At 31.4% G+C, this 23,563-nt stretch overlaps 1 protein-coding gene across 2 annotated transcripts in view; it reads right to left on the bottom strand.

Moving 5' to 3' along the window:
- The window catches only part of LOC125064936, a 372,192-nt gene that overhangs the window by 135,216 nt on the left and 213,413 nt on the right, over positions 1–23,563 (bottom strand). For both annotated transcript variants that reach the window (XM_047672252.1, XM_047672253.1), the window contains exon 4: positions 18,291–18,427. In XM_047672252.1, coding sequence (XP_047528208.1) covers positions 18,291–18,427 — 137 coding nt within the window. The remainder of the gene's footprint in view (positions 1–18,290; positions 18,428–23,563) is intronic.

Consider the following 23,563-nt stretch of genomic DNA (forward strand, 5'->3'; position numbering starts at 1 on the left):
TCAATTTCTTATTACTTATATAATTACAAAATCTTATTACTTATATAAATACAAATGTCAAATGACAAGATCCTTAATGTCAATAGGTACTTTCTCTGAAAAAGTGTGAATATGAATAAACTCTTATATATTTTTGGAAATTGTAAACCTGACATTCTATTATAAAAGTATTGTATCAATTACAAACAATTTATACCAGATCTCTATACCAGGCCTCTATACGTTACAATTCAGGATACAGATAATATGAAACACACAGACTATTTAAAAAGTCAATTGTAATGGCTTTCGAAATTGGCTTACGTCCAAAACATTTTTCAATGCTTTGTATTTTTTTTATTAACCATCAAACGAAATAATTTCGCGGTAATTTTCAAAAGAAGAACTCCTAAACGTTCGATGTATGAGGATTTTTAATCTGTCGACGACTATGATTCATTTGACAGTTAATTGCACACGGCTATTATTGAAAAATGGAATTCGAAAAAGAACGCTAATTGGACGTATTTTTCAACCTCTTTGTAGGCGCCCTTGGCTATTTTATCGTGTGTCGAGATGAATTTTGCAATTACGTTCCTAAGGGCACTTTGGCAGATTTTTAAACGATTATTTTTGACTTCATAACATTCTGGACGGCATTCATCGGTATTTCTCCGCACAGTTAAATTTATTTTTACCTCAATCGTAGTATTTTTTGTGTTCGTTTATTTGATTACATTTATTGCACGAATTTATAATATTATAGTGAGCAAAGGATAAACTAAATCCTGCCAATTTTTTTTCAGTTTTTCTGTTTGTTTTTAATCAATGAAAATAATTAAGTTCCTTTATATAATACAAATAAAAATAACATTCAAAGCATAGCGTTGAAGTTTGAACAGTCTGCAACCTAGGGCTCGTTTTAATTTAATTGTCAGGGCGAGGGTGTCTTAACGTTACCCTTAATGCGGACATTTGCATGACAATTGCTCTGAAACAAACCGGACTTCCGTTTTAGGATTTACGCATCCGATGCTCTGTTGAGAATTTATGAATATTTATATCTGGATAGACGCAGTTTTGTAATTCAGATATAACCGATATTTTTATCCATAATTATGTTTTGAATGTTAAACCATATATAAAACCATGTTTTTTCTTAAAAAATTTAAAGTATCTAATGCTTTTTATTATATCTATTAATTTTAAAACATACGAAAACAACGACACGTAAATATAGTATGTAAAAAGGAATGAAGAGCATTTTTATAAAGTTTCAAATTATTTTCATTATATCTTTAGGCTGTAAAATGCAATACCTTTAGCATAAAAAATTGCTTAATGTTAAAAACTCTAATAATAGTTTTTTTTTTATATTTACCTATCATCCTTTATGCACTCGATGCTAAGTAACAAGTTTTACTGTATAGCAGTTATCGCCCGGAGCGAGAGGGTGAAACTAATTCAGTTGCGGTGAACTGTTTTGTTCTAGGGTAGGTTTTTTACCATATTTGTTTAGTCGTCTTTTTATAGTCTGTTGTCTGTATTAATTAAAAATAATGCACGGTACATTAAATGCGATCAGATGTCGTTTTTACGAACAAAATAAAGATGTTCTAATTTTAAAATATACAATTTTTTTGTTATTGCAAAATGCAAATGCAAAATGCATTTGTTATATAATAATAATAAGTATTTTAATTATTTTTTAGTTATTAAAACTTTATCTATAAACAAACTATTTGTATTTTGTAACAATCACCGTAAAATTGACTGTTGAAGCGAAAAAAATTACTGTTGTTCAAAATTAGCTTCGCGTTTTGATGTTTTCCTGAACGGTTTAAGTCATAGCAGCAATTCCCGACGAAGATAAGTCAGTAGATAATATTTAAAAGAGTGCGCAAAAGTAGCTGCACTCTCTCTCTCTCTTTCTAATTACTCTCAAAATCTGACAGGATGCCAATTCGATATGACTGGGACAAGTTCGAATGTTGGACCAACATGTTACTACTACAAGAAGCATTGTAATGTAAACACAGCCAACTTCTAGTTGCTACTGGAATAATTTTACCGTAGGATTTCAAATTGAAAGCTGTACACAGGTAAGTCATAGATACGGCGCTTATTATAGATTATTTAAAAACTTCTTGCATTACATTATTTTTTATTCTTTATGGAAATAAAATCATGTATTTCATTTATTATAAACACATCCCGTACAATACGTTCAACTAAGATTCAATTAGTAGATATGTTTGTTACAATACAATACCGCAAAACAGACGCCGTTAAACTAATTTGTCCTTGTTCCTTCAACGCTAATTTCATAACTCAGATCCTTGTGGAACATACATCATTGCAAGCATTTTGCTTTGTCGTCTGCAGGTCATATTTACTACGAACGTATAGTTACCTATATCTGTTCCCGTCGGATGTATAATATATTTTCTATAAGAGGAGGATAGTATCTTTATTCGTTTTTTGAAAATTTATAATAATATATTTCAAGTAAAATTGTCATAGATATTTTTTTAAATAAAGATTAATTAATAAATTTCATACGCTTTATGCACTAGACAGACGCTATATATTTAAATCTTCTGTTATTTTCTTAAAAAGGTATAAATTTTCTTTAAAAACCCTTTTTAGTACATAGTATTGATATTTTTTAATTTTATTCATTTGATCGCATCGGGCGTTCGGAGTTAACCCTTTGTACACTATAATGAATAAGGCGCAAGACAAAGTCGTACAACTGATAGATGAGTTAATATACTGTCTGAAGAGACTGGCTTTGAAGTGTAATTAGGCTCGCTTATCTTTAATTAGCCAGACGGTTGATTATATTAAACAAGCTGTTCTATTTGATAGTTAAATTAATGGCAATAAGCAGTAATTTAGCTACTGTACATTTTTATAAAACACTTATAATATATTAAAATGAATAGTTAGCTCATGCAATACGACAAACTTGTACAAGATTAGTTAGCCTCTTGGGGTTATGGTACCATCGAACCTGCGACCACATTAGACGAGAACCGTTCAGTTTGTATTAGTATTTATTTTTTATTAATTAAATTTTAATATAACAATTGCACCTTAATTAATTATTTTACATAAAAACATATTTAACATTGAAAAACTTAAATATATTATATAACTACAACAACAAATGAAAACAATAATTCTTAAACAATTTAATGGTCAAGAATTACCAAATAAAAATGATAAAGAAAACTAAACCATTTTAGTGAGCATAGGTTATATGCCCTAGAAAAACGTGATCTATGTGCAATCTTGCCAACTTTAGACACAAAGGAAATAGTTGCAAAAAGATTAGACAAGGGTTATAATAAAATACCGTTTAATAGCGATAAAATGGCAAAGACTAATTACTTTTGACGTCGTTTATTAAGAAACCGCTGCACCACGCTGCACTAATAGAGTCTTGCCTGACATCCGCCATCTTGTGACATCCGCCATTTTGTAGACGCTCGCGATGTGTGATTAACGCGAGCGACTTAATTACGATTTCTAACTTGACACGAAGTAATTTTGGTAACATCTGCCACTCTGTATGAATTTTGTTTGTTTGGCTGAAACAGCTACGAAGTCATATACGTATCTCTTATCCAATTCTCGAAAAGCGACATATTCTACTTTATTTATTAATTTGGATTTTACATAACCAGTTAGCTATCGTAATTTTAAAGCTTTGATTATTTACATATATGTCTTTTTTTTGTTTTGAATGGCATTGATTGGCGGACGAGCATATGGGCCACCTGATGGTGAGTGGTCACCACCGCCCATAGACAAAGGCGCTGTAAGAAATATTCATTCCTTACATTACCTATGCGCCACCAACCTTGGCAACTAAGATGTTATGTCCCTTGTGCCTATACTTACACTGACTCACTCACCCTACCAACCGGAACACAACAATACAGAGTATTGTTATTTGGCGGTAGAATATCTGATGAGTGTGTGGTACCTACCCAGACGGGCTTGCACAAAGCCCTACCACCAAGTAAATGTCTAGATGTCAAAGCTGAGAATGCATCGAAAAAATAGCGGCCAATAAGTACACGGACACTAGTAAAGCAGTATGACGTTTGGCAAGTGTCGAGCGTAGCTATCATGCCAATTTAACAACCATGGCTCTTATATTTTAGTTCTTTTGTAGCACGACAGTCTGTATACGTACGTAAATAATGTAAAGTGAAAATTTATAATCAAAAAGGTTTAATAACAAACGCAAAAATAAAAATATTAACTTCTTGAGTTTTTCTTTCTGTGTAATATATCTTCTAATACATTTTGTAAACCTAATCCTGTTTATATTGAACAACAGATCAAACGGACAAATAAAAGAAATACTTCAAGCGGAGAGGGCCCGTTTGAATACGGCATACATCAAGAAGCCCTTACAAATGAAATAGCTAGGGACAATTTCTCAAGACAGACAGTCCTCAGAGGGACACTCAAAAGAATCCGTCCCTTATAACAGTAATCTTGGCGATTATTAAAATAACATATCTTATGAGAAACTAAGGTACGCATCCTGATTTCTTAGGGTGCATCTTTAAGATGTGAACACGCCTATTCAAAATACGCCAATGTGTTTGTTTATTACATTATTATAAAGAAAAATCTATCTTAAAAATATACTGAACACTTTTACTGTAAAAAACTTAATATGTATTTGATAATTGTAAAGTTTTTTTTTTTTTAATTTAGTTTATATGTATAAAATATGTTAAAGTATTAATTTAAAAAGGTAACACAAGTACATTTCTTTTAATTCATAAAAAAATCTACCTTATCACCGTTCACTGTTGTATAAAACCGTCCAATAGTCGCGTAAGGAACGCTTACTACCTACTAATATTATTCCTGCCTTCGTGCCTTGCATTCTTTGTCATTCTTCATAACGATAGCTTTACCCACCCTTGGATTTTTATTATATAAGGGATCATACAAAAGTTATTTAAAATATAGCGCTAATGTATCAAAACGATAATATTCGTCCAATATGTTACATTAATTTAAATTTATAATAATACATAATCTATGTGTATTATTGTATCATAGATAATTATTATTGTTCTTTTACATAATATTTAATTTTGTTAATAGGAAAATATTAGGAATCTTACATAAGAAAGAAAGAAGGAAATTTTGTTTTAATGCATCATATAAATGTATGCATATAATCATAGCAAAAAATATAAAATATAAACGACTACTAGATATAATATATTTAAGTATAAATCAATATCTGAAGTCCATCTGTCTATTTTCAAATTACTTAAGTATACTTTTTATCAAGTAAACTAGGGAAAATTGAAAACGCATGCAGTCACGAATCACAAGTACTAGGCTCTCATAAGGCACGGGAAGTTTCATCTCGGCTCAGATTGCAGTGCTCTCGTAGCGTCTGTCACTCAGCGAAATATTTTTCTTTCTTATGAGAGAAAAGTACGAAAATTCTAAGTCGGAGACTTTCTGAAATTTGCTCGTCCTCATTTCTTCGTAGTAACACAAATTGTATACTTTTAAACGTGAATATATCGTCTCCTATACGTAAAGTAAGATGAATTTTATAATTTAAATAAATTATTATAATAGTTACGTTATTAGTAAAGAATATTAGTACAGTTTTAAATAGCGAAAAATACCAATTGGCTTATAAACGAATTAATTTCATTTGATACATAAATGAAATTAGATTTTATTTGCATAAAGCAATATTTGTCTGTTGATTCCAGATGGTCATGACAATAAAATCATTTTAAATTTGGAACAAATATTGTTCGTGATGTTATTAATTAAAAATGAAAATATTGCGTGTGCCTTTATAAACTATTATATTAAAAAAAAAAAAAATATTCATGTAAAACTTCTGCGGTGTAAGAGATCTAAGAGCTAATATCAAAAGGAATGCCTGTTAAGATAAAACTCAGGTTTACAGCTTCAACAATAGCGAGGGCATATAAAACTCATCTATATAATGCCCTGAGCTATTTGTGTAGTATCTCCACGTACGTGTCCATAAATCCCAACATTTACCGCGTATTTTAATGACCATTTTAAAACTGTCTTGCATCTTTTCTCACAACTAAGTAAGGTGAGGCAATAGGATTTTTATGACCGAATAGCAAGCAGACTTTGTTTAACATGTTTTGTTTTTTTTTTTATTTATTTTAATGACATAGGTGTATCTTTACAGCTGACTTATAGCCTTCTTGATTATCCTATAAGATTTTTTGGTATAAAGTTATAAACTATACTAATAGTGAGCCGAGATGGCCCAGTGGTTAGATCGCGTGCATCTTAACCGATGATTTCGGGTTCAAACCCAGGCAGGCACCACATGTGCTTAATTTGTGTTTATAATTCATCTCGTGCTCGGCGGTGAAGGAAAACATCGTGACGAAACCTGCATGTGTCTAATTTCAACGAGATTCTTCCACATGTGTATTCCGCCAACCCGCATTGGAGCAGCGTGGTGGAATATGCTCCAAACCTTCTCCTCAAAGGGAGAGGAGGCCTTTAGCCCAGCAGTGGGAAAATTTACAGGCTGCTAAAGCTAAATACTAATAGTAAAAGGTTGTATAACTCTCAGCCACTGAGATATATTCAATTATATAATTATTTAATGTAATAGATACTTTTTGGTTTCAATTCTTAAATAATAAATGAATCTAAAGATATTTTTATTTGACACTGGCAGTAAGGTAAAGAAGATTTTTTCTTGTTGGAATATATGCGTATTGTGATTTTTATTGCAGAAATATAATCATTATAAACTGGCATTGTTGATTTATTTAAAATCCTCGTTATCCAGATTCTGTGTCATCATGTATTTAAATTCATGTTTTCTTTTAATAAATTAACTTAAATAATTCAATTCTAACAATGTTATATACGTACATGTGGAACTGATAGCCTCCTTTTTTTTGAAGACGGTTAAAAATCTATACATCTTATACCACCTATATTATTTAAATCTAAAAACTCTCTCATTAAATCCAACTTTGATAAGCATTTGTTTTGACACCATTGTTACCATATATACTTACTTATATAAATGAATTATCTATTGATACTAAAATTTATTACAAATATGTAATAAGTTATTTCGTTTTCCTTAATATTCACGATTCAATCGCCCTTTCGATACTCAATCATTCATCAGCTACGTCATCAGATACCTTTTCACTTCGAACACATTATCTGAGTTCATTAACACCTATCCGAGTTTCTTCAACTGTTTTTGATATATCTTTCTGAAATAACTTATTTAAGTGTTTATATAGTTGTAAATATACAATATGCATTCAATAATTTGCTAAAACATCAACTTCATAAGGGCCAAATTAATCTTTAATATCACTGCTTAATGGTTGGTTAAAACCTTTTTCAGAAATATTATCTTAGATTTTTTTTATTCTCTGCTATTGTTTCATTGGCTTTATATTTCGTACAATGACATTTTAGGTCTATTATGTCGAAGCCAAGCTTTTCATAACTAATGTGAAATGTCAGCTATTTTTGTATAATCGATATTCGACTGCAAACAATTTTTAAACGACAGTCTTTGTTTCATAGAAGTATTTCACATAATTATGCCTTAGCTTAGGTTTGCATTTAGTAATAAAAGGTTAATTTACAATTGTATCTTTGTTGTTGAATTTGCAACATTTTATTTCGATTGTAACATTTATGTTATTAAAATAACATGTATTAAAATTTAGTTTTATAAGTATATTGTCTAGCTGTCAAGAATACGCTAAAAATTAACGAAGATTAAAATCGCTACTGAAAAGCTTGATTGCATTCTCTTAAGCGCGTTCACTTGGTTTCGCGTGTTTTGTTAACGATATATTTCTTGACCGAATATTCGGTTGTAGTATTATAAATTTAATTATTTCATTATATTCACAAAACAATTAACGCTGTTTGCTTGTTGAGTTCAAGCTCTCTTCATACAAAAAATCATAAATTTTTTTCAGTGGTTGGTCGCGAAAGAGCGACAAACAGACAGACAGAATTACTTTCGTATTTACATACTCAAATAATAAATCCAAAAATTGATGCAAATTCAAAAATATTTGTCGTAAAGATTTCTTAAATAAAATATTTGATTTTATTATAAATAAGATGTAACTATTAATCGTTTCTTTTCTATATTACGAACTTCTGCTTTTTTTCTAAACACCCGATTACACTATTTAAGTCGTGATTGTCATTCCATACGTAATACCGAGATTACAAGTATATTAGTTCGTAAAACGTGTATCTTTATTAACACTTGATTATATTTACAAAAGATATGCTAGACAAATGAATGTACATATATAAATGGATTTTAATACTTCTATCTAATTCATAATTATCATTCCGCTCTACCATATAATTGGTTATTTGTGTCTATATATGTAATCCATAATAGATTAAAGCGGTCGACTGTTGGTTTTTTTTCGTTTGAACGCTTTAATCTCCAAAACTATGAGCCTTATTTAAAGAATAAATTTTGCATTTAATAACCCAATTCTCGAAAATAGCTATATGCCGTTCAAAATTACATTACGAACTACGGGGGTAGAGCGTGACGCTTAAAGAATAAAACGAATCCTTTTTTTTATTTAGAGACATTTTATTCACGCATGAGAAATAAATAATAACCATAATAAAATAATCTTGACGATGAAAATTGTAAGTACATTGAAAGTCACTTAGAGACTTGTATGTATCCTTCTCAACAAACTCTCACTAAAGGTCAAACCCTCGAATCGATAGCACACGTATGAAACAGGGTAGGTCGCGAGTACGCCGTGAATACAAATCAGTGTGTTCCTGATATGGTTATAAAGTATTGAGTACTGGATGGTGTAAGGTTAGATATTATACGCAAGATTTTTTTTGTTTCGTGTCTTAGGCACTTACACATGTAAGCCTAATTTTTTAAATTGTTTTACTTACTATGGATTATTGCACGACTAAGTGGTATGTTTATATGTGTGTGTGATTGTACGTATGTAATATAAATGCCTAAATATAATGAATAATAATTAACATTAGATTATTCTGAGATACACCACACGCGGCAAAATAATGGGGTTTTTGTCGACTCATCTAATCTTAAAATTCATTCAAATATCTTATTGCCAGAACTATACATATATTATGTTATGGTGAAAACTCTATCCCGCTCCATATTTATGTGTTAATCTGCATATTCCTGCAACGTTTAACCTTGAAAATAGTAATAGTTCTGACTGTAACATATACATACATATACTAAATCTGTGTGTGTGTGTGACGTTATATATATAAGCTGAATAATATACATTCGAAGTAAATGCATATATTTGTATTTTTACATTTCTAGAAAGTTAATTCCACTAAGGGTTACTCAGACGGGCGTGATTTATGCCGTTTAGGGATAAATTTGTTTTAAATGTAAAATTACGTTACATGCAAATGCGTGTCTCCCCTGCAGTTTGTTAAATTGGGGGTATTTGTTATCCTGCCTCTATGAACTAGTCTGGTCGCGATTTAATGAACATGAACGTCTTTTACGTGTAAATATACTATGTTGATGTAATTTAATCTTGTAATATGACGATTCATAGCGTAATTGTGTTAACATAGTATTTTAAGCGTTATCTGTACAAAAACTAAATATTTAAGCTTTTCAACAGACATTAAATTGTGTATATCATTAGTATTTATGGAAATCGTTACAAATATGATGTAACTATTGTTTACTTGCACTCGCTAGATCTATACCTTAAGCAAATTGTAGTAATTATATTTAGGCGGGTAACCCGGTTTCTTAAAAACTAATCGAGTAAAAGAACTAGTGTCATCGTAAAAAACAACCCTCGAAGCTCAACTGGAAAATAAATCTCAAAACCTCTTTTACACTTTTATTCACCATAATTATATTTTATTTTTGTCATCAAAATATATGTGACTAATTTCCATGTGGCTTTCAAGTTCTTATGCTTTTTTTACAAGAAGGGTTCTCTCTATTTGACCAGCGATCTTAATTATCACGGACAGATAATTAAATTGCGTGTACACAGATAAAATATAAAAGATTCAAGCGTTCCTTTCACGAAGCTAATTGCGATCCATATTAGAGCAAACAGTCAAATGAAAGAACGACAAGGAGCTGTCTCGTCATGTTTAAGGTTACTACTGACGAACTGAACTTGTCAAATATGTAGTCTTTATTATTATACATATACGGTCGAGATTATAATAGGAAATAGTAGAACAGCGGCAAATGTGAAGCGGTGGAAAGTTGTGACAAAGATGAGGGGGCGCGTCCGTTTAATTTCCATTGACAAGTGTTGCTAGCTCAGAAAGACTGTTTTATCTTTGTTGTTATGTTTATATTTTATCTGTGGATGTATAATTGAAAATTAAAAGTGTATCCTAATAAACTCTATTTTTGTTTAAGCAAAACATATTTGTGTTTTTTATTTTTTAAATTTATTTTTGAATATTTTAGATTTCCGTAAACTGTTATAATTTCAATAAGGTATTTTAAATCTAATTGAAAATTGTCTTGACATATAAATACTATTATTAGTGATTTGTTTCAAATAATTTAATTGTATACTTAAAACATATGACATATAATCCTAATATGATATGTCACTTGTGGCCTAAGCCTATTGCAGCCTGTCCTTTGCACTAGCTTGGTGTGGTTTAACAAAGAGATAAATTTAAAAATGGAATACATTTAGTATTCCATGAATTAGTTTTATTTTAAATAAGCAGATATGTAAATTCACGCGTACGTCGCACTTTTAATGTTCACAGTTATACATTGTTATTCACTTGTAAATAATAATAAATAAATCTTATTTATATAGTTAAAAACTTTTATTGCATACCATTTAAAACACCGTGAACTGTCAATTCAAAATATAAAATCAATAACTTCGAGATACAGATTAAAAAAACATACTTAATATTTATATAGATTGTCATTCGCTTTTCAAAATAGATATAAAAACTCTTTTATTTTGAACATAATGCTATAACATTAAAATTAAACTATTAATATCACTTCTTAAATTTACTTATACTGTTACAAATTGTTTTATTATAGTTCTTTACAAATAGACTCAGGGTGTTTTTAATTACAAAGAATAATGAGTAGCATTATGCTTAACGATCTCTGAAACGTACAGACAAATGATTTTATAAATAGACACCCCACGTACAGTTACGACAGTTTATGTGTCTTCTACGCAGGCGTACAAAGAGTTGCATATCTTAAGAGTATTATAATTTAGCTTAATTCATTATTGCTTTGTATTCATAAAATAACATATGTTTAAAATAAATCTATCGACTGTATGTCAGCCGACCGTTATGAGATTTTAATTTAGTCCGTAATGTTTGGTGAGCTTCTTGTTAAAAGTACATTTGAATCCTATGGTCGATATAGGTACAAAGAGTGCTTTATATATATGTTTATTGAAATCTTATCAAGTCGATAATGATATTCAATATACTCGAATATCATTTTCAACTTTCCCAGTGCAAAGGCTTTGTGCTATTCTGATGGGTGGATAACTCCCCTTGTCATACTACATACATACTACACCGTCAAACATCAATCCAATGCTGTGTTTCGATTAGAACGGTGAGTGAGGTAGCGGCAAAATTAACAAATCAGTTCTCATGTTTGATGATGTATAGTTTTATTCTTCCTGCAGTGACAGTGTCTTTCGGCGAAGATGACCATAGACTATCAAGATACACATTTCTTTATTTGAACTTTTCGACAATAATACAGAATTACAAAATGAATGCCGAACCAGTTTACGGATATTTAAGTGTAGGATATTATCCTACACCATATCTATATCTATATAGGTGTGGAGGAAGCTAGTCGACACATCGGTAAAAGCATTTCAGGACAAGCACGACCTTCAGTAATGAAGCATACGAAGAAGAAGAAGAATCTTATAACTGCGAAAGTAGCTATGTATGTCTGTATGTTACGCTTTTACGGCCAGACCACTGAACCGAATTTGATTAAATTTGGAATGAAGCAATTTTGAGCTCAAAATATAATTAAAAAATATATTAATAAATTATATTTTTATGTCCGAATTGACATCGTAACGATAGCAATAAAAATATCAAAACTCGATGTTTCATTGTGTCGACCACGTGTACCACAATCTTTATGATATAATGTTATGCTTATCAATAAAATAAAGCAACCAACACACATGTTAACCATCATGTCTAGTGATGTACTTGAATTTATCGTAATGATGCTGTACTTGTTTGTATCGCAATGATGAGCATTGCTTTATTATGAGTGGATATTTTTTCTACGTGAAGGGTCAATTGAGGTCAAAATTTAAATAACTTTTTTCATCATAATTAATATGACGAATACTTAAACACAAAACTTGAGTTATTGAAGTATTAGTTATAAAAACAACTGAAACAGATTATGAAAAACTAAAATATAGTGTTACCATAAATAATATTCTTAAGATATAAAAAAAAATCTTAGATATATTTTCAGATCAACACTTTTCATTCCACTTCAAGTACAGAAGAGCCGATCTAAAGTTACCGAAATAATTTTAGATCGTAAAATAAAAACAAGGGGCAAAGTCCTTAGTTTCGGCTTACAAACAAAACAGACAATTACTGGAGGGGTGACATTATTGTGCTCTCGTATCGGATTCCTTGACATCTCAATTTTACAAGGCAATGTTTAATTGGTTCCACTTCAAGACGAAACTGTAAAAGATTGGGAAGACAGTCGAATAGTAAATTCTTCTAAGGTAGATCTTATACGTAAACGTACATCGACCATATGACGTAATGATAAATTTATTTATACCCTAGTCGAACTTGCGGCTTTAGTCGTGCGAAATTGATAAAACTTTAACTCTAGCACACAAACCGTCACCTTCCATTGTACCCCCTCGAGGGTGAATTAAGAAAATAGCCTATCTTTTCTCGAGACTCGAAAGCATAAAGAGGTAACAGGCAAAGTTACTTTAGTATTTATTTATAATATTAGTATACATTTTATATAATACTATAAAATAAAGTAGCTTTCTATTTCTGTATCTCCACTTTCTTCTTCTAAGCCACTAAATGAATTTAGACACTATGTACACTAATAGAAAGAGCAATGAACGAAGATTTGTATATTATATATATTGTAAATATTTTGTGCAAAATGGATGAACTATGACGGTTTTCCATGCAAAAATCTACTTTCGTACGCTTACATGGCGACGCTAGACAATGTACTTAAGACTCATAGGCCTTAAAAAGACTTGTCTGTTATCTTCCAAGGAAAATAATAATAATGTTTTTCATCTATTAAAAATTAGTAAATAAACTATCGGTTATTTGCGGAGCCACCTGCAGTTATCCAAATTTGAATCTAATTGCCTTTTTAATGTAAGTTTCATAATAAAATTATTTTCTATATTTCTTATATATGACATTTTCATATAAATAAATAAACATTATAAAATCATTATAGTTATTTAAATATTTTCTGGCTTAACGCACTCCTCATTTTCTTTGTTATTATATTACACCCAAGCGGAACAGGGTCGGGTCGTTAGTATTATATATCTCTAATAGATATACACTACCAAAAATATACAACACTGATATCGCATAACTTCAGGTATAACTAACTATAAAACACTATCAGATCACCCACCGCAATCAAATTTCGTGATTATGTTAATTTATTAATGTACTCAATGTTATAAATAATTCTTACAATAATGAAAGATAAATGAGATTATTTGATTTCATAAACTTTAAAAAATTAAGTGTGTTTTCTTTACGCCCAGAGGTATTGAATTCCTTCACCCCTCTTGTAAGGGTGTTAGGAGGGAGTATCAAATGACTTATTATTTTTAACCAAATGTCCACCGCGACGTTGTTAGTATCGATATTTTATTACCACTGTCTACGAAATATGTATCTATTTTCTTTAGGTAGACGGACAACTGGTGGTTAGGGGTACCAACCCCCATAAACAATAGCGCTGTGAGAAATATTAAGTATTCATTACCTTGCCAATGTGCCACCAACCTTGGGAGCTAAGATGTTGTCTTTTGTGCGCGGAGTACTGACTCTCTCAAGCCGGAACACACAATGTTAGACGGTAGAATATCTGATGATTGGATGGTAACTACCCAGACGGTCCTGCACAAAGCCAAATAAAGTATCTAACCACAAATTTAGTATTACTTTGAGGTAAAATTGAACTTCAAAATATACTAATTTCAAACTTGCTTGCACAGACTGTTTCGAAATCTTCCTTATCAAAACCTTTCTTTTTTAATTCCAGTCTTATTATTCTCTACAAGTATCATCATTAAGAAACTTTGTAGTTGCTCAAAACTTAGGAGTTAGTTCGTAACTAGCCCGTAATCTCACCCTCGATCTTTCAACGTATGTAGACTTAAGTACGTATTATTACGAACGGGCAAAGCCGCACGAAACACTCAGTTTAAAGTATTGATCCTTCAGTATGGGTAGTCTTATCTAATTTCTAACTCCGGCTCGAATAATGTACACTCTATATAAATTAGATATGCTTAAGTAAGCGATTCAATATACGACGGAGGGATGGAGATTTTTATTATCCGTTGTTACGTGCAGTTCAAGTACAGTGAACTACATTAAATTATCTTGCATCATATGTAGTAACGCATCTGTTTTACTATCAAATCCCTTTATCATATTTTCATCCTTAATAAATACGACATAGAGTTCAATTTAAAATTCATATTGCACATCAGCGAGATTTTCTTATTTTTTATTTCAGTCGTTATCTGGTTTCGATAAGGTTCAATTTATATTGACTTGTTTTGTTTAGAAGGATTCCTACTAAGTCCCGTTTATTATTTATAAGTTTTACGATGGAGGGGGCTCTATAAATAGACAACTTGGATTAGGTCGGGATCGGAAGCTGAAGTTCACGGTTAAAATACTGTAGAGGTAAAATTGACAAAATAATTTGGTGGGGAAAATTGATTAAAAAATAACCATGAATAACTGAAAGCATGTAATAATGAACTCCCTTATAATGATGTATAAATAAACACACGAGAGGTGACGCAACACTCAGCGTCTAAACTAATTAGTTATTTTTCACGTGTCACTAAAATGATTGCGAATATTTAGTATTGGATAAAGAATAAATTGAATTTTTCATAATAATAATTATATTTTTTATTATTAATAAGTTTTTTATTTATTAAACAATTTTAGCATTATACACGGTCCCTCGTAAATTTAAATTAGTAATGAAATAAACATTTCTTGCACTTAACACTTAATTGGCAGTTTAGCGAGCAACTTCATCTAGTATGTAGTTTCATGTGCTATGAGCTTCATAAAAAAAACACGTAATATATTTTTAATTTTGCACCAAAAGAAATATAACTATAAAAATAACTAACTAATCTTTTAAGCTATACGTAATGATCACATTATTTTCCCCCATATCTATCAACAACAGAAAAATAAGCAAAACAATATACATCACGCGTCAAACAGTATCATTTTTTACGATTACGTTACTAGACTACCAATACGTTGAGGTAAGGAGTAAAATATAGCCCGTCAGGGAATAGAACCCCGGCCTACCACACTGTACGTGACTGCACTGCGAATTTACTTTCACCGATAGCAAAGTTATGTGTCTAGTAAAAAAAATACATCTGCAAAATATGTATATTTGTACCTTTTTGATTTATCAAACCATTTATTTTAAATAATAGGATAACTACATATAAACGCACGTGGTGTTAGTAATTTGAACATTACTTATTTAAAATCAGACCAAAAAACAATTAAATTAGATGCGATTTAGACATCGTTCCAACTCATCAATATCGTGGTGATTCTGCAAAGTTAATTATGTTCATTAGTAAAAGTCAAAAGTCTAGGACTATGTCGTAACTCGACCTGAACGGTATTGACACACAAATTAAGCTATAACATTATTATAAGAATATTGACAGTGCTGTCTGTAACAGAATGTATCTTTACGGTCTAACTCCTCACAAATTTAAGACCAAGCCATCAACTTCAATCTCGTTTTCCTATATTATCAAAGAAACTAGGCCATGCGATGAAAAGTGGACAACTGTATCAAAAACATGGACATTTTTGGAGAAATTCTCGTCCTATTTTTAAGAAGCAAATACACCACCTGAACTGAATTGTCCAGTTTGAAAATGCTGGACCTTTTTTGTGGGCGGAGGTGTCATATCAACCACTTTAATGGAAATAGTCATTATAAATGGAATTAGTTATATCTTTCACTGATAACGTAATATCCCAGTGCTTGCGACCCTTTGTTATTCATTATTCTTTTGCGATATTTATTGTAAATAATCAGAAATAATTATACCGTTTCTAATCGCCATCCTATTATTTTATAAGATTTTCTAAGATTTTCTTTATTTTCACCTGGAATCGGAGCTGTATATTGCAACTCACCCAGTTTTTCCAATTAAACTGAAATTTTGCGAGCACCGTCGACAGTGAGGCTAATGCAATAGTATTTTCAGTCTGATAATTGGTTCAAAATGGTTACCAAGTAATAGCTTCCATTTTGTTATTTTTCCCGTGGTTTCTGCAAAGTTACGTCTGTCGTAATAACGAGCTGACTCGTGAGCTCCGTCATTATTTCTCACAGTTTAAATCCAATCAAAAAACACGGATACACAATAAATATATGAACGCAGACAATATCCAGGACTTCCGTCTACAAATACTTTAACAGAGAAGTGTTCTATGTTTTTTAGACCGCAATAATCGTTTTATCTCGCCCGAGAAAATATTTTGACGGATTGAATTTGTTTTTCTTGTGCCACCGCACCAGATGCGAATTCACAGCAGTGAGTGACACTAAGCTCCACTTCGGTTTACGGATCACTGCACATAGCTTCATTAGAAAGCTTTTCTGGTGAAAACTGTTGTGATAAAACACTGAGTTCGACGAAACAAAAGTCTATAAAATTAGAACCGTATTACTTATATGAAGCAATTTTAATTTATAAAAATAAAAAATAAACACAAAAAAAGATCCAGCCAATGCCAAATTTAATATAAGTTATAATAGAAATGGAAAAAAATGAGCCCAGTTCGAAAATTGAGGCTTAAATGCTTAGTTTCAACATAAATCATATAATTCGTAACTATGACAATTATTTATCTGTCTTTGTCTCTTTTTAACAGCTCATTTACCATCTAATAGATATTCAACAGTGACCTTAAACAAAACTTTTAGTTTAACGCTAATTTTCTAAAATAGTTTTTATATTTTTCTTTTGAATATTTCAAAATGTGGAGCGTAGTTACGATTTATAATTTAGGGAATTGTTGCCAAAAACAATAGTAATAAATAAACTTTATCTTGTAAAAATCCTATATATATTTGTGGGAACCAAAGAGTTAAATTTATAATTATTAGGCGTTATTGATTAAATTAAGCTGTTTTGTATTTACAGCACGATAATCGCTTTAATGTGCGATATCAGTACGTGCGCTGGATAATCGAATGTATTCAGCTCGGTATAATTTAATGACGCTATAAAATCGATTTACAATTGGATTAATCGCTACGTAAATGCACTATCAAAGATTTTGTCTTGTCTAATTAATGTATCTGTGCATGGCGTTTATATAAAGATTATAACAACGCTTATATTACTAAGATTTAAAGATTGAACCGAAAATTAAACACTATTTTTAATATTATAAGCAATTGAAATCTGTTCAGAATCGAGTTTGAAATCGCGTTTGATGATCTTGCGCGATGTTGGAGCAATTTCTCAGTACGGTAATTAACGAAGTTTAGTTCCATTTTCAAATTTACGGTGCCGGTAATCAGGACGATGTCATTGGATCGCGATAAGCGTTCTTCCGATTGGTCGATGGGCCGTAACTGTTCGAAATTCGAACTTTGGGATTTACGGCTCGGAGACCGTTATAGATTCGACCCAATTTGCTAGGGACCTGGGTGTTTGGAAATTGAATTTTTTTCACCTATTTTCGTATCTTTTAAGTAAATTGGTTTTGTATAAGGGGATTTGAACTTCTGTTATAGTTAAATGACTGTCAGAAATAAAACTACTTCGATAAACTTAATCGTGGCTTGTATAGTTTTCTAGGACATTACTTTGTTTATTGGTCATGCTCATGTCTGATATTGTTAAGGAGTAGTTGAATGAATCTCATCTTATGTTTATACAGTTCCTTGTTACCTGGCAATCTCTCGCTGTGCTGCATGTAGCTTTCCTGCGAGCCGCGATGCATCAGCTTCGGCGGCGCGCGCCCGCGCCTCCCAATCGCCGCGCGCGCGCCTCTCACGCTCCGCATCGTTGCGCGCCGCACCCTCGCGCTGCAAGCAAATCACAAATATGTTTGTAAAAAGTACTTTAAAATTACAGTTTTTTTACATTTATTAAGTTTAATCTTTTACTAGAGTGTCATGACGAAATATTAAAATTAATTCACACCTTTTATTTTACTACATATGACAGGATTACATCACATCCATCTCTTTACAATTTTCTGGAACATCAATAAGCTTATCTTTTATGTTCTTTGAACAGTGAAAACCATATCCGAGTCTGCATCCGACGATGCGGAACCGTCGTATATTATCGTCAAACCCGATAAAAATCCAATTTCGCTGTGTCGTCCACTTGCAGCATCACTTGTCTACAGAGGAAAACCGTCGACACATGTCGGTATTTGACAAACGCTTATAATATATAACCTGTCTATCAAAGTACAAACATTGCTATTTGTTATGTAATTGTATTTACATCATTTGTAGTACATACTGCTACATAACAACCGACCGAAATAGTTCACTTATAGAAATATTAGAACTCAACAAGGCTCGTTTTAATTGCTCAAGTATCAACCTATACACGAAACGATTCACACAGTGAGTTATGTAGCTAAAATTGCCATTAATGGTACGAGTTTAACACAATTATTATCCCGGTAACGCTCACGTTTAATGGGCAAAACAAACGTTCGCTACAGCGTTACTGAGATTTACCTGCTGTTTAGTTAAGCGAAGATTTTGTCTGGGTTTCAAGTCAGAGACGTAAATTGAGAAATTATAATTATTAATTGGAATATTTTACTTCATCAGCCGTGTAATCACATACGATAGAAAAGTAAATTTCACACAATTGGGAAGATATCTCTTCCTAAAAATAATCCTTACTCTTATTCCACTAGGTTATTTTAATCAGATAAATATATAAACATTTGGCAGAATTTCATGCAACACATGTATGTATTCCGACACAAAGATTTTTATCAAAAAAAAAAAATGACGTAAGGGCTTATTTCAACAATATAGGTCAAGATATTGCTTCGAAGCTTATCGCAACGACATTCAACAACACGCTTCAGGCCATGGATTGCAATGGCTTCTTAGCTCACTTCCTAGCTTAAAGTTTGATGAAGTTTTAATTGAAAATTAGCCTTGGCGGTATCTTGGCTTCAGTTCATTTGGTCCCAGTAGACCGGGAAATGAAATATATTTTTGGTCGCCCAAGTTATTAAAAACGAAAGCGATGTGGTTACTACGATGAGATGGCGTTTTTTACGGTCAGTTTTAAACAGCGACTTTGCTTGTGAAAAATAATGTTATTAAACTTTTTTTATTCATTCGTTAATTTTTTTTTATTTCAAGTTGGTTTAGACTCGTAAATGGCCCACCTAATGGTAAGGGGTCATCACCAATAGACATTGATATTGTTAAATGAAGTCAATGTGTTGGGGTGGTCCAGTGGTTAGAACGCATGCATCTTAACCAATGATTGCGGGTTCAGACCAAGGCAAGCACCACTGAATTTTCATGTGCTTAATTTGTGTTCATAATTCATATCGTTCTCGGAGGTGAAGCAAAAATCGTGAGGAAACCTGCATATGGCTAATTTCAACGAAATTCTGCATTTGTATCCACCCGCATTGGAGCAGCGTGGTGGAATATGCTCCAAACTTTCTCCTCAAAGACAGAGGAGGCTGGCTAACCCAGCAGTGGGAAATTCAAAAGCTGTTAATGTGTGTCCCTTGTGATTGTTATTTTGCGGTAGTATATGTGACGAGTACCTAACCAGACAGGTGACAAAGTCCTACTTGTTAGTAAGGTTATTTTTGTTATCTAAAAAAGGAACACGAATATTCTATATAATAAGTCAATAACTTAAACTGATAAGTCACAAAAATCATAAAAAGTGTACAGTGGTATTATTGTACAAGTTATTAATCTATTTATATACATTAATTAGCGATACGACCCGGCTTCGTACGAGTACAATTTATTAATTAATAAAATTATATATTTTGCACCTTATAGCACGTAAAACGCTTATTATTAGAATCATAAGTTCTAGAGTTTACCCCCTAAATAGAAACAAACAAAATTGTAACATTACATTTAAGATTTTAACAATATTCATCCATAAAAACAAAATAACTAGCGTGACGTCGTCAAGTAACACTCAAGTACATATTATGCCTGGTCGTTTACTTCAAATGGAAAAGGTTATAATAGAATTGTTTTTCTTAATCAAAAACTAATGAAGCACTCCGTCGAAATCGTCCAATACTTCACACCTGCCAAGCTGTCAACTGTCAAGTTGACGTTAACAGAGGGCGAACGACACGCCTTTAAAATACACGTCTAAATGTAGCCCGTTTAATATTATTTAGAGAAACATTCAAAATATTGTATTTCTTAACGATTATATAGTTTGTACTCAATATATTATATTATTGGTAACTGTATTTTTTTATTTAATATAAACAATATATCATTAACATACACGTGGTCTAGATATTGAATTCTAATTATCGATAAATTCTGATAACAGTCTTCCTATACAATATACAAATAAATAATATATAAATAAAAAAATATAAATAAAATGAGGTTTTATTTTTAATTTAATAAGTTTATTACAAAATGAAAATAACTTTATAAAACTTCCATGACACAAGACAAGCTAATGATAATATAGTTAAAAATATACGACTATCACACTGGTACTATGTTTGCATTCATTATTCGATATATTTTTCATCACTTCATAAAAATTCGGATTTAAAATATTTCATATCACGTTTCATCTATTTTTATAAATATGCATCAAGTATCTCCTTGCTAAGGTTTTGTTGATTGATGGCCTCGTCTCGGAATAACGAGATTTTTTATTTTAATAAACAAAACCATTTATTAAGTCAGAAATTATACTTGAAACTCGTCGGTATGATTTATTAATGTTTTATATTACTTATATTTTTGTAAATATTTTCGAAACACAGAGATAAGCGCCAGCGGCAAAATGTGTAGGTATAAAGCTCTATATTTAGTTTCAAAAATTAAAATATAGTCTAATGATGGAATTAAATTGTATATTTGAACCGAGCAGGACTGAGAAGAGTATATCACCTTCTTTTTACGTGTTCGTATCTCAAGCACATTTAAATGTTTTAATATATTATGTACACCATGACAATCAATAAATATTAAATTCACGCTTTTCCAATTGTATAGAACTATTAAATTTATTTTTTAACACGATGTTTTAATGTATCAATCGGTCAGTTTTGAGGTCAAGTTTAAAATAAATTTAAATTACATTTAAATTTTTACAATTAAAGTGGATCGACGAAAAATTTTACAATTAAAATAATTAAACTATTTTCTTCTTGAAGTTTTTATTCTTTATGGGATTTAATTCTTTTTTTTTTTTATAATTTCATATAGGTAGGCGGCCTGGCAAATCGGCCACCTGATAAGTAAGTAACTAGGTAAGCTCTTAGACATTGGCTTTGTAAGAAATATTAACAATGACGTTGGGGACTTCGCCAATGCAACGCCAATCTTAAGAACTAAGATCTGATGTCCCTTCTGCTTGGCTCACACTGGCTCACGCTTCTAACCGAAACACAACAATACTAAATATTGCTGTTTGGCTGTAGAATATAAGATGAACGGGTGACAACCTAGATCAAGTATACGGAGCACATATTAAAGTAAATATGATCAGACATTTATAATAATTCCGGAAAGTAGACCTCGAATCTGAGCAGAACTGACAAATGAAACGGCCACGATTTTTTTCTTTTATTCTACAATTCTTTTTTGTTTTCAATGTAAGTATATATTTATATGTATATTTAATACGACCATGAGTTCTTCGTTGATTTATGTACAAAGGTAAAATGGTATTGTGTGGAAGGTGCCTTTTAAACGGGTTTCTTTGAATGAAACTTATAGTAGAAGTAGGTTATGTGATTGAAGATGTGAATAATAGTTATCTATTAAAGTGTCATCATCCATAAATAAGTGTACAGGATTTGGTGAGGGTTTATTGCGTTTCCTAAAACAACATTTGCGAAGAGTAAACAAATCTGTACGTAAATTTGAGAACATGTGACATGCACTAATCGCTCCCAAACTTCTAGTAAAGTCGCGTCAGAGAATTTCCCAAAGAACTTCACCCTTCTTAATTCCTGTCCAAATAAACGCAATGACAAACTCCGAAGACTTGGTTTGTTTAGGCGTTAGGTATTAAGCGTTCCCCCAAAGATACAAAATGAACATACAAACATACTCGTCAAATATTAGACTAAAATTTAAAATCGGTCCCTATTTTTTATTAAAAAAGTGTTTTAACTGTATAAATTTGCCGATTTAAAAAGGGAAGGTCTTTAACTATAAGTTTGTAATTATCGACAATCTGTTAATTCTAATATTATAAAGAGGTAAAATATGTTTTTTTGTATACATATATCCCCAAAATAAATTATATATATTTTTTTAATTGAAAACTTCGTTAGGCACTTTTTGGTAGGAGAAAATCTTATAGGTTCACGTTACCGATATGCTTATGACTGGCGCATGCGCAGCGCTTAATAGCAGTATATCTGTAGCTGTATAGCTGACGTAGGTATTGGGCAACAATAGTGTTAAAAGTACTAAAAGTTCTAAGTTTTCACTTCTATCGACTGTCCCTATAACTGCCATTTTTTTAACTGATAGATAGCAACAATGTTCCTTAATACTATAGTGTATAAATTCTATTAATATATAATTGTCATTATAAATAAATTGCATCCGTGCTCGGGGAGGATAGCCAGCGAACAATATTTCTTATTAGAAACTCAATAAGAATGTATTAGAGTTATCTCAGCTGTTATCAATGTAAACTTCTCGATTTGTAAAATTGTCACAAAGACTCCGTTTTCGTTTAGCAAAATGAAATTATAGCCTTCGTCGATTCAATTCATCATTTTCCTTGTAAAGGATATGATGACGTCATTGATCAAACAATGACTTGCGATTGGCCGAAACGCCGCCACGTGACCGGCACGCGCCGTCTTTAGCCGCCAAATTAGATAGGGGATCCTTTATAACATAAAAAGTGGAATTTACATAATGTACGGCGAAAATGCACATGTTAATTGGGTATAATCAAAGGATCCCAAATGTTACATGTCCGAT

This window comes from Vanessa atalanta, chromosome 6, assembly GCF_905147765.1.
Source record: "Vanessa atalanta chromosome 6, ilVanAtal1.2, whole genome shotgun sequence".
Lineage (NCBI taxonomy): Eukaryota > Metazoa > Arthropoda > Insecta > Lepidoptera > Nymphalidae > Vanessa > Vanessa atalanta.